The sequence below is a fragment of the Dermatophagoides pteronyssinus genome, unplaced genomic scaffold, assembly GCF_027571235.1.
Source record: "Dermatophagoides pteronyssinus isolate colony J.1.1.1.1 unplaced genomic scaffold, Derpt_VIB-CSIC_2022.12 sq0009, whole genome shotgun sequence".
NCBI lineage: Eukaryota > Metazoa > Arthropoda > Arachnida > Sarcoptiformes > Pyroglyphidae > Dermatophagoides > Dermatophagoides pteronyssinus.
The window spans coordinates 122,172-134,266 of NW_027461533.1; the positions used below are offsets into that span (position 1 = coordinate 122,172).

The following is a 12,095-nucleotide window of genomic DNA, read 5'->3' on the forward strand; positions in this document are numbered from 1 at the left end:
TTGAAACATGTTTTCAATTCTGCTGCCACTGCTGTTCATTTTTTCACATTTCATTTTGAAATAAAATCTTCACTATATATATTAAAGCAGCATGTTTGAAAAAAAATATTGTTGTCATGTTCATGTTGTTGTTGATAATTGAAAAAAGATCGATTATTATTTCATAAATTTCAAATATCAACAAGTGAATTTTTTTAGTTTGGTTTTTTTGTTTTCATTCTCTTTTTCCATTCATTCCGTTTTTTTGCCACAAAATGTCTCAACAACAGCAAGAAGCATTGTTGATCATTAAAGATGGACCAACATTCCAAGGAATATCATTCGGTTATCAGGATAAATGTGTTGCTGGTGAAATTGGTTAGTTTTGTTTTTGATTTAATTGCTTTTTGGTTTTTGATTGAATTTGGTTTCTTATTACAACTTTTTTTTCAAAGTTTTTCAAACCGGTATGGTCGGTTATGTTGAATCGATGACTGATCCATCTTATCATAAACAAATTCTTGTTTTTACATATCCATTAATCGGTAATTATGGTGTACCAAATGATCAGGAACCAAAATTGGATGAATATAATCTGCCCGTTGATTTTGAATCGAAAAAAATATGGCCAGTTTGTGTGGTTATGAGTGAATTATCCTCCAATTATAGCCATTGGAATGCATATCAATCACTGGAACAATATCTATTGAAAAATTTTGTTACCGGCATTCATGGTATCGATACTAGACAATTGACAAAATATCTTCAGGATAAAGGTTCAACATTGGCGAAAATTGTTTATAAAAAACAAACAATTATTGATTTTCCATTCTATGATCCAAATACCGATAATTTAGTTGATGAAGTTTCTGCGAAAAAACCTACAATTTTTAATGAAAAAGGATTTCCAAAAATATTGGCCATTGATTGTGGTATTAAATATAATCAGATTCGTTGTCTAGCACGGCGTGGTGCTCGTGTAAAAGTTGTACCATGGAATTGGCCATTAGATAAAGAAGATTTTGATGGACTTTTCATTAGTAATGGTCCAGGTGATCCATCATTTTGTGATAAAACTGTTGAAAATATCGCCAAATTAATTGATGGTGAACGACCAATTTTTGGTATTTGTCTTGGACATCAAATTCTTTCTCGTGTGGCTGGTGCTAAAACCTATAAAATGAAATTCGGTAATCGTGGCCATAATCAACCGGTATTATTTTGTGATCAAATAAAATGTTGTATAACATCACAAAATCATGGTTTTGCTGTGGATGAAAAATCATTATCGTCGGATTGGCTGCCAATATTTACTAATGCAAATGATCATTCCAATGAAGGTATTGCACATCGTACGAAACCATTTTTTTCCGTACAATTTCATCCAGAACATATGGCCGGACCTGAAGATATGGAATTTTTATTTGATATTTTTATTCAATCAATAATTGGCTATATGGAAGGATCAAATCATATTCCGATAAAGGAAAAAATTGCTCAATTTCTCAATCAATCATCTTCGATTGAATATTCACCCGAAATTTGTCGATCAAATTATCCAAGAAAAGTTCTTATACTTGGTTCGGGTGGTCTTTCAATCGGCCAAGCCGGTGAATTTGATTATTCTGGTTCACAAGCTATCAAAGCATTGAAAGAGGAAAAAATTCAAACAGTTTTAATTAACCCGAATATTGCTACTGTTCAAACAAATCCAGGAATGGCTGATAAAATCTATTTTCTACCAATAACAAAAGAATATGTTGCCGATGTAATCAAAAATGAACGACCCGATGGAATATTTTTGATGTTTGGTGGACAAACTGCTTTAAATTGTGGCATTGAATTGGAAAAAAGTGGTATATTGGAACAATATAATGTTCGTGTGCTGGGAACACCGATCAAATCGATAATCGATTCGGAAGATCGAAAAATTTTTGCCGAAAAAGTCTCGCAAGTTGGTGGTGAAGTTGCACCAAATGAAGCTGTATATTCAGTAGCTGAAGCATTGGAAAAAGCAGAAAAACTTGGTTATCCAATATTGATTCGTTCGGCATATGCATTGGGTGGTATGGGTTCAGGTTTTGCAAATAATTCCGATGAATTAATTAAATTAGTTAAACAAGCACTGGTTCATTCATCACAAGTATTAATGGATAAAAGTTTAAAAGGATGGAAAGAAGTTGAATATGAAGTATTACGTGATGCATATGATAATTGTATTACAGTATGTAATATGGAAAATCTAGATCCATTAGGTATACATACTGGTGAATCGATTGTTGTTGCACCAAGTCAAACATTAACTAATCGTGAATATAATAAATTACGTACGATGGCCATAAAAGTGGTTAAATATTTAGGTGTTGTTGGTGAATGTAATATTCAATATGCATTGAATCCATATTCGGAAGAATTTTATATTATTGAAGTTAATGCCCGGCTAAGTCGCAGTTCAGCATTAGCATCCAAAGCTACTGGTTATCCATTAGCATATATTGCTGCAAAAGTTGCCCTAAATATACCGTTATCATGTTTAATGAATAGTGTTACTGGATCAACAACAGCATGTTTTGAACCAAGTTTAGATTATTTAGTTGTTAAAATTCCAAGATGGGATTTGGGAAAATTTACCAATGTTAGTCATTTGATTGGTAGTTCAATGAAAAGTGTTGGTGAAGTAATGGCTATTGGTCGAAATTTTGAAGAAGCATTTCAAAAAGCATTACGTATGGTTGATGAAAGTGTTATGGGCTATGAAACCAATCTAAAACAAGCAACCAACGAAGAATTAGAATGTCCAACTGATAAACGAATATTTGCATTAGCAGCAGCATTAGAAGCTGATTGGAAAATTCAACAATTACATGATTTGACTAAAATTGATTTATGGTTTTTGTATCGTTTAAAAAATATTATCGATTTTCAAAAATATTTAAAATCATTGAAAACATTATCGAATGCGGATCTGATACGGGCAAAAAAACTTGGATTTTCCGATAAATTCATTGCACATTGTGTTGTTAGTCATGAATTAATGATACGAAGACAACGTATTGATAATAATATTCGACCGTTTGTGAAAAAAGTTGATACCGTTTCCGCTGAATGGCCAGCAACAACAAATTATCTTTATCTTACCTATAATGCCACTGAATCGGATAATACTGATATTTTGGCCAATAATGTTGGTGGTAGTAATGCTGTTATGGTATTGGGCAGTGGTGTTTATCGTATTGGTTGTTCAGTTGAATTTGATTGTTGTGCAGTTGGTTGTGTACAAGAATTGGCCAAAATGAATAAACAAACAATAATGGTGAATTGTAATCCAGAAACAGTTAGTACCGATTATGATATGTGTGATAAACTTTATTTTGAAGAAATATCATTCGAAACTGTTATGGAAATATATGATATGGAAAAACCTGAAGGTATTATACTAAGTATGGGTGGACAATTGCCGAATAATATTGCTATGGATCTATTTCGACAAAAAGCAATTATACTTGGTACATCACCCGAATCAATTGATAGTGCTGAAAATCGTTTTAAATTTTCAAGATTAATGGATGAAGTTGGTATTATGCAACCACAATGGAAAGAATTAACCGATATTGAACAGGCGAAAAAATTTTGTTCACAAGTTGGTTATCCATGTGTTATAAGACCATCATATGTATTATCAGGTGCAGCAATGAATGTTGCAAATTCGGAAAGAAATTTAGAAAATTATCTTAATGAAGCAACTGCTGTCAGTAAAGAACATCCTGTGGTTATTTCAAAATTCATTAAAGAAGCAAAAGAAATTGATATTGATGCTGTTGCACAAGATGGAATGTTGATTGCAATGGCCGTATCTGAACATGTTGAAAATGCTGGTGTTCATTCAGGTGATGCTACGCTGGTTACACCACCACAAGATTTAAATAAAGAAACATTAACCAAAATTAAGATAATTTGTGAAAAAATAGCCAAAGCATTGGAAGTTAATGGACCATTTAATATGCAATTAATAGCTAAAAATAATGAACTTAGAGTTATTGAATGTAATCTTCGAATATCACGTTCATTTCCATTTACATCGAAAACATTGGATTGTGATCTAGTTGCATTGGCCACACGTGTTATAATGGGTATTCGTGAACAACCTGTTGATTTGTTGGGCAAAATATTGATCGATGATGGTCGTGGTACAAACAACAACACCAATAATATTCATTGTCGACGGGTTGGTGTTAAAGTTCCGCAATTTTCATTTTCACGTTTAAGTGGTGCCGATGTTATGTTGGGTGTTGAAATGGCAAGTACTGGTGAAGTTGCTTGTTTTGGTGAAAATCGTTATGAAGCATATTTGAAAGCAATGATTAGTACTGGATTTCGTATACCGAAAAAAAGAATAGCATTAATTTCAATTGGTACACATAAACATAAATCAGAACTATTGCCAAGCATACGAACATTACATCATATGGGCTACCGGTTATATGCTACATTAGGTACGGCTGATTTCTATAATGAAAAAGATATCCCAGTTGAAGCAGTAGAGCTACCATTTTTGGAAGATGATGCCATACCGAATCGTACTAAAATCAATGATATTGCACAATATTTATCGAAAAAGGAGATTGATTTAGTTATTAATCTACCGATGCGTACAAGTGGTGCAAGACGTGTATCAACACTTGGTTATCGTTATCGAAGATTTGCTGTCGATTATGCCATACCATTAATATCGGATGTAAAATGTGCCAAACTGTTAGTAGAAGCATTAAAACTTATTGATAATAATCCACCATTAAAAACACATATCGATTGTTTAACATCAAGAAAAATTATTCGTTTACCTGGTTTGATTGATGTCCACGTTCATTTACGAGAGCCAGGTGCACCGGAAAAAGAAGATTTTGAATCCGGAACGGCTGCAGCATTAGCCGGTGGTATAACATTAGTTGGTGTTATGCCAAATACACGACCACCGATTACAAATCAAGAAACATTGCAACAAGTATTAAATCTAGCCCAAACAAAAGCAAAATGTGATTATGCATTATTTATGGCTGCTACTAATGATAATTCGGATGAATTGGCCCGAATTGCAAGACAAACTCGATTTATGGCTGTAAAAATGTATCTGAATGATACATTTGGACAATTACGATTGGATTCAATGATTGATTGTATGAATCATTTTGAAAAATTACCCAAAAATGTTTTGATCTGTGTTCATGCTGAACGACAAACAGCAGCAATGGCAATATTATTATCACAGCTATATGATCGTCATGTACATATCTGTCATGTTGCACGTGAAGAAGAAATCTTATTGATTAAAAAAGCTAAAGAAAAAGGAATCAATGTTACATGCGAGGTGACACCACATCATCTATTTCTTTGTGAAGATGATTGTAAACAAATCGGTATGAATCGATCGAATGTTAAACCAAATTTGGTAACGGCAAAAGATCAACGTGCATTATGGGAAAATTTATCGGTTATCGATGTTTTTGCTACCGATCATGCACCACATTTAGTTTCGGAAAAAGATTCCGATCAAGCACCACCAGGATTTCCCGGTTTAGAAACAATGTTAGCATTATTATTGACAGCTGTGCGTGAAGGTCGTCTTAAATTGGATGATGTGATCAAAAGATTATATAATAATCCAATGAAAATATTTGATCTACCTGATCAACCGGATACATATGTTGAAGTTGATTTGGATGAAGATTGGATTATACCAACGGCAATGTCATTTACTAAATCACGTTGGACACCATTTGCCGGACGAAAGGTTTATGGCCGTGTTAGACGTATTGTTTTACGTAATGAAGTTGCATTTGTTGATGGTAATATTCTAGTGGAACCGGGATTCGGTCGAAATATATTGCAAACAATGGATGCTAATAAAATTCAAACATCCAATTTACATCAATCAACATCATTGAATATCGAAACAAATGTTGTTGAAGAAACATTGTCCGATCATAGTGGTGTTGATCATCATCATCATCATCATCATCAAGATCTTCAGAATAAAATCATTCCAAAATTATCATCAACATTACAACAACAAACAACAGAAATATATTTGGAAATGTTTAAAGAACTTGGTATTAATGATAAATCATATTCACCAAGAATACCACAAATATTATCCATATCACAATCACATGGTTTATCCGGGAAAAATATTCTTTCGGTTAAAGATTTTAACCGAGAACAATTACATGAAATATTTAATCTAGCACATAAATTACGTATATGCGTTGCAAAAGAAAAACCATTAGATCGTAGTAATGGTGAATCGCCAATAGCTGTTGAAACAATTTTAAAAGGAAAATTGATGGCATTAATATTTTATGAAGTTAGTACACGGACATCATGTTCATTTGCTGCAGCAATGCAACGTTTAGGTGGTGGTATTATCTATATGAATGTTGAAACATCATCAGTACAAAAAGGTGAAACACTTGAAGATTCTGTTGCAATGATGTCTAATTATTCGGATGTTGTTGTGTTGAGACATCCGCAAAAATTGGCTGTACAACGTGCATCGAAAGTTTGTTTGAAGCCAATCATCAATGCTGGTGATGGTATTGGTGAACATCCAACACAAGCATTATTAGATATATTTACTATTCGGGAAGAAATCGGTACCGTTAATAATTTAGTGGTAAGTTTTATTTTAATTAAATTAAATAAATCAATAATAATTATGATATTTTGTTATTTAGATAACACTTTGCGGTGATTTAGCTAATGGTCGTACTGTACATTCATTGGCACGTTTATTAACACATTATCAAATTACACAGATGAATTATGTATCACCACCACAATTACAAATGCCTGATGAAGTTAAAGAATTTGTTCGTTCGAAAAATATCATTCAAAAAGAGTATGATTCGTTGGAATCAATTCTTTCGGAAACTGATGTTCTTTATATGACTCGTATACAACGTGAAAGATTCCAAGATATGAAAGAATATAAAAAATATTGTGGAATGTATATTATAACACCACAATTGATGACCAAAGCTAAAAAACGTATGATTGTAATGCATCCATTACCAAGGGTTAATGAAATATCGTAAGTTTGGCTTTTTTTCGTTTAATTTATTTCATTTTAATCAATTCATTAATTTCGTTTAACATTTTTTAGACCCGATTTCGATAATGATCCACGTGCTGCATATTTTCGTCAAGCTGAAGGTGGAATGTATGTTCGAATGGCATTGTTAGCTATGGTTCTTGGTAAAGTTTAACCATACACCGTCATAAAAGAACCGATATTTTACTGCCGAAAATATTTTCAAAATGTTTTTCATAAACAGTACAATTTTCTCCTGGAAATAAAATTTTTTTTATCAAAATTGAAAATTAAAGTGATTTTTTTTACCTTTAACAAATTCTAATGAATTTCTTAATTTAAGATTTCTTAATTGAAAAAATTTATAAACTTGATGAAAGATTTTCGTATCTTTGGTGGCATAAGCTGTTTCAAGAAATTTCCTAGCGGATACACTATAAATATCAGCATATTTTTCCAAATATCTTAATGCACGAATAATTTGATTTTGTGACAGTAATACTTCAATAATTTCATCGTCGGTTTTATTTAAACGTTTTAGCATATCCAATCCAAGTTGATAACCATATGGATATTTTTTATTCAATGATAATAATAAACAAGCTAAATGTGTTGAATCATCGAATACATGATATTGTAAAAATTGATGCATTTGATAATAATTTCCCGATTTGATTAAATAATTAATTAAAAATTCATAGATAAAAAATTCAATTTCTATATCATGACTAGATAATGAATAAACATATTCAAATATTATTGCAATACCCAAATGATTATCAATATCATCTTCAGTAAAATAATCAAAAAAATTACTTAATATATCTTTCTGGTCGATTGTTGTACGGGTTTTTTGCCGTACATAATCAAATGATGATGATGATGAATCCATTGGAGTATTTGTATTGCTGAATGATTCTTTATATGTAAGATTTAATTTATTAAAAACTAATGATAAATTTCCGATAGGATTTTGTCCATATTTTTTACTAATTCGTACAATATTTCGACAAACTTTCAATATGTTTTGTTTAGAATTTCGTCGTAATAACAAAAAATCAATCAATATCGGTACATTTTTGATTAATCGTTCAATAAATTCTAGATTTAATTCTAAAAACCATAGACAACCATATTTTGCATCGATTATTATGTTTGGTTGAAATATTACCCAATTTGGTGAATCTATTTCAGAAATAAATATGAATAATTCAATTTAGAGAATATAACAGATTTTTTTTCACTAATCAACTTACAAAGATCATAATCAATAACATTATTAATCTTATATGGTCGAATTGTACATTTTGATATGATTGGTAGATGAAATTTTATCTGATCATTAATTTCGTTTGCCGATAAATTAATATCAAATATCATTGAACTTTTTGTTGTTTGATGATGAATAATAACTAAATCATCGACTATATTTGTAGCAAATCGACCGGTCAGATTGGTAATCAAAATATCTGTTTTTTGTGGTTGTAAATCTTTTCTATTCATTTTGATTGATCGATAATATTATTTGATGTGAATCAATCCAAAACAAAATAACAAACTTACTTATGAAATGTATAGATAATAACACAGGCACCAAATTGATCTTTAGCAATTGGATGATGTCTTAGAATCAATAAACGAGGTTTACCATATCTTTAAAACAGATAATTTTACGAAAAATTAAACTCTTTCCATCCAAAATAACAACTTACAAATTTGCAACAGTAACATCTCTTTCTTGTAGATAATTATTATTTGTATTTTTAGTCCATTCAACTTCAAATTTATTCAATCGATATACATTGGATAACTAGTGGTAGGAAAAGAAATCAGAGATCAGAATCAATTTTTTTTCCATAACAAGAAAATACCCTGAATGAAAATGGATGAATAACATTTCCAAATGTTCCGTTTGCAATCAAAAGTATACCCGATGCAGGCTATAATTAAAAGAAGAAAGAAATTATTTTTAGACCAACATTATTGAAATTTTACACCCATACCTGAAACACAAACCAATCCACAGTTAAACTAAATGATTTCAATGATTTTAATGATTTTTTTTCAATCAATACTTGTAAATAATCGATACCATTATTCGATATGATTACTATTTCATTGTTATTTGTCCAAAAAAATCCAAGAATTTTACCATTTTTCTGCAAAATAATAAAAAATGCATTTCAAAAACTTGTTGTTGCTGTTATTTTTTTATCCAAACAAAAATACCTTTAATTTGTGAGTAAATATTTCTTGTGGTTGATTATTTTTGAATAGAAAAAATTCAACAAATTCAACTGATCGTTGTAATGATAGTATTTCATAATTTGGTGAAAATTTTATCGAAAATATATTGCCACGATCTTGTATGCTGAAATTTAAAAAAAATGGAAAAGAAAATCCAAACAATTTGTTTTGACAAATGAATTTGAATTTCAACCAAATATTTCATACCAAAAATTCATAATAAATCCATCTGGATTTTTAACAATGATTGCTTCACTACCTCTATCGATTACAATGAAAACCTTTTTTAAAAAATTCAAATTAAAGAAATTGGAAATGAAAAAAAAATTCATTGAATAATCTCGTACCTGTCGATTAGATTCATCATAAAAAACGCTAACATTTTTCGATACTGGTTTAAAATCGATACGTTGATCACTTAATTGTAGAACATACTCTTCGTTTTCATTCATATTTCAGATTTTTTTTGTAATTATTCGAAAAAGGATTTAAAATCAATGATAATGATGGATGATAATAAAATCAACAAAATCCTACCCAAAAAAATACCTCAGAAAAAAATTGGATCCAAAGTTTATCCATTTTCAAGCATCATCTCCTATATGAATTGATCCAAAACAAAAAATTTTATCTTCGAAACATGTGTGTTAAACAAGACTGAATTTAATAAAATTCTTTTTGTTTAAATTTAACAAAAATCAAAACAAAATTAACCATGAGTTCACCATCAGAAAAAGCACTACAAATTCTTAAATATTTGCCACGTGTTAGCTTAAACAATCTGGTTAAAGATCCATATGCAATTCGAAAGGTTTGTTCACTTTTTTCTGTTTGTTTTCATTTGAATAACAATCATTTTTGTTTTTCATTGAAATAGAAACGAGGTAAATCAACAAAAGATTATCTAAAAGAATTTGCTATCAATAAAAGTAATCGTGAACGAAGACGTTTTTGGCCAGTTGGTTATGAAGGTGGTCGTACACCATTTTATATGAAAATTCCAATTGAAAATTATTATCGAAATTTTGGGTAAATTTTTTTATTTTTAAAAATTGCATAATAATAATAACCAAACTCATCATCATCATTGCAGACATCGACGTCAATATCCACCATTAAGTTTATATCAGCTGCAAATGTTAATCGATAATGGTGTTGTTGATCCATGCTGTCCAATTGATTTATCAACATTATGTAATTCACAATTTTATTCAATTGATCCATCATTATCACATTATGGTGTTAATCTTATTGATCAAGGTTTAGATAATTTTCGTAGTAAAATTAATATCGAAGTACAATATACAACTGAACCGGTTATTGCTGCTATCGAACGTAATGGTGGTCAAATAACAACAGCATATTTCGATATTAAAAGTGTTCAAGCATTAATGAATCCATTAAAATTTTTCGAACAAGGTTTACCAATACCAAAACGTTCTCTGCCAACTGAAGATGCATTTGAATATTATTCGAATCCGAAAAATCGTGGCTATCTTGCCGATCCAAAAGATATTGAAAAAGAACGTTTATTATTGGCACAAAAATATGGTTATGAATTGAAAAATTCAAATGATGATCCAATGATGACAATGAGAAAAAATCCTCGGCAAATATTTTTTGGTTTAGAACCTGGTTGGCTGGTTAATCTGCGTGATCAAGAAATACTTGCGCCAAGTAATGATGAATATAAAGAATATTATCGAAATTGATTTAGTTTTGGTTTGATCATTAAAAAAATTTATTGAATAAAATTTGTAAATTTCTTTTAGCATTTTCATTCATTGTGAATTTCATTTCATTATAAATTCTGTTTTTTTTCGATCACTTTTAATGAACCTGATGGAACATTGTTTCTTCGATACCATTTTTACAATCAGCCGGATTTGGTGCCAATTCATAATTGGCAATCAATATAGCATCACGATTTGTCTGATTCAGGAGAACAAAAATTTTTGAAAATAATTTCCATTAGCCAACAAGTGAAAACTTACCGGTGAAAATTCACCTCTCAAACCAATATAATAAACTTTAGTTGTATTGGCACCATAATTTTTTGGTATATGAATTGTCAGATGAAATACATTGGAAAATTTAACAATTTTCAACGGATATTCTAATGTACCGGTTTGATCTTGCATTATTTCAAATTCTTGATCAGCTTCAACACTGACATCATCAAAACTCATATCAGGACGATTTTTATATATACGTAAACGGCTTGGATGTGTTTCATCTTCACCACCGATAATAATAATTCCTTTCAATTTAATATTACCTGTAAAACTGGAAAAAAATTTTATAAATTAAATCCGAATTACCAAATTACCGACAGAAAACACTTACGGAATTTTAAATAACAATTCTTCATCACAATCACTTTCGACAAACTGTGACAACAAACAAAAATTTTAAATTTCAATAAAATTAATTGATTAAAAATGAATAATAAAACTTACATTTTCCATATTTAATCTTTCTTCCCATGGTTTGAATACAAGTCTACCTGAACCTTCAACAGTTTCATTCAGACATTCTAATTTGGAAAGATCAATTTTTGTATATAAACTATACAATATACCAAGATTTTCTGGATCATTTAATGAATTATGACCATTACAATTATGATCACAATGATGCTGTTTGGACATTTTTCTTCGTTGTTTTAATTGATAATTAAAAAAGATTTTGTTTTGTTGATACTGAACATCAAAAAAAAACCAAAAATGAGTTATCAAAATCGAAAAATAACCAATTTTATACGATGATGATCATTGTATAA

General features: G+C 30.1%; 4 protein-coding genes across 6 annotated transcripts; 2 read left to right on the plus strand and 2 right to left on the minus strand.

Annotated features, from left to right (window-relative positions):
• Positions 1–101: 101 nt before the first annotated feature.
• r (carbamoyl-phosphate synthetase 2, aspartate transcarbamylase, and dihydroorotase rudimentary) lies at positions 102–7,385 on the plus strand. The gene is made up of 4 exons (XM_027346106.2): positions 102–357; positions 435–6,649; positions 6,711–7,066; positions 7,139–7,385. Exons 1-4 carry the CDS (start codon positions 255–257, stop codon positions 7,239–7,241), a joined length of 6,777 nt encoding a protein of 2,258 aa, XP_027201907.2. The 5' UTR covers positions 102–254; the 3' UTR covers positions 7,242–7,385.
• On the minus strand, positions 6,636–9,958 carry Bulli (regulator of MON1-CCZ1 complex protein bulli). Of its 3 annotated transcripts, none has more exons than XM_075821228.1 (11): positions 9,863–9,958; positions 9,661–9,749; positions 9,521–9,594; positions 9,296–9,437; positions 9,070–9,225; positions 8,938–9,006; positions 8,779–8,876; positions 8,630–8,719; positions 8,323–8,561; positions 7,376–8,251; positions 6,636–7,322 (listed from the first exon to the last, which is right to left on the minus strand). In XM_075821228.1, the coding sequence occupies exons 3-11, from the start codon at positions 9,529–9,531 to the stop codon at positions 7,252–7,254; spliced, it is 1,752 nt and encodes a 583-aa protein (XP_075677343.1). In that variant the 5' UTR covers positions 9,532–9,594; positions 9,661–9,749; positions 9,863–9,958; the 3' UTR covers positions 6,636–7,251. The 3 variants fall into 3 exon arrangements, with proteins under 3 accessions (XP_075677343.1, XP_075677342.1, XP_027201920.2); XM_075821227.1 differs by having other exon boundaries at positions 9,851–9,958; XM_027346119.2 differs by having other exon boundaries at positions 9,661–9,890.
• Positions 9,959–9,987: 29 nt separating this feature from the next.
• Positions 9,988–11,093, plus strand: mRpL15 (mitochondrial ribosomal protein L15). Its single transcript, XM_027346134.2, has 3 exons — positions 9,988–10,124; positions 10,191–10,342; positions 10,407–11,093. Exons 1-3 carry the CDS (start codon positions 10,029–10,031, stop codon positions 11,023–11,025), a joined length of 867 nt encoding a protein of 288 aa, XP_027201935.1. The 5' UTR covers positions 9,988–10,028; the 3' UTR covers positions 11,026–11,093.
• On the minus strand, positions 11,026–12,028 carry LOC113795904 (PITH domain-containing protein 1). The gene is made up of 4 exons (XM_027346141.2): positions 11,773–12,028; positions 11,660–11,703; positions 11,308–11,599; positions 11,026–11,245 (listed from the first exon to the last, which is right to left on the minus strand). Exons 1-4 carry the CDS (start codon positions 11,962–11,964, stop codon positions 11,144–11,146), a joined length of 630 nt encoding a protein of 209 aa, XP_027201942.1. The 5' UTR covers positions 11,965–12,028; the 3' UTR covers positions 11,026–11,143.
• Between the last annotated feature and the right edge of the window lie 67 nt (positions 12,029–12,095).

Coding starts and splice junctions, on each gene's coding strand:
- LOC113795904 (XM_027346141.2), bottom strand. CDS start 11,964: ATGTCCAAACAGCATCATTGTGATCATAATTGTAATGGTCATAATTCA. Junction 11,600..11,659: donor GAATTGTTATTTAAAATTCC/GTAAGTGTTTTC, acceptor ATTTTTTTCCAG/TTTTACAGGTAATATTAAAT. Junction 11,246..11,307: donor TGAGAGGTGAATTTTCACCG/GTAAGTTTTCAC, acceptor CTCCTGAATCAG/ACAAATCGTGATGCTATATT.
- mRpL15 (XM_027346134.2), top strand. CDS start 10,029: ATGAGTTCACCATCAGAAAAAGCACTACAAATTCTTAAATATTTGCCA. Junction 10,125..10,190: donor ATCCATATGCAATTCGAAAG/GTTTGTTCACTT, acceptor TCATTGAAATAG/AAACGAGGTAAATCAACAAA. Junction 10,343..10,406: donor AATTATTATCGAAATTTTGG/GTAAATTTTTTT, acceptor TCATCATTGCAG/ACATCGACGTCAATATCCAC.
- Bulli (XM_027346119.2), bottom strand. CDS start 9,765: ATGAATGAAAACGAAGAGTATGTTCTACAATTAAGTGATCAACGTATC. Junction 9,438..9,520: donor GGATTTATTATGAATTTTTG/GTATGAAATATT, acceptor TTTAAATTTCAG/CATACAAGATCGTGGCAATA. Junction 8,252..8,322: donor TGTTATTGATTATGATCTTT/GTAAGTTGATTA, acceptor TTTCTGAAATAG/ATTCACCAAATTGGGTAATA.
- r (XM_027346106.2), top strand. CDS start 255: ATGTCTCAACAACAGCAAGAAGCATTGTTGATCATTAAAGATGGACCA. Junction 358..434: donor ATGTGTTGCTGGTGAAATTG/GTTAGTTTTGTT, acceptor TTTTTTTCAAAG/TTTTTCAAACCGGTATGGTC. Junction 7,067..7,138: donor CCAAGGGTTAATGAAATATC/GTAAGTTTGGCT, acceptor AACATTTTTTAG/ACCCGATTTCGATAATGATC.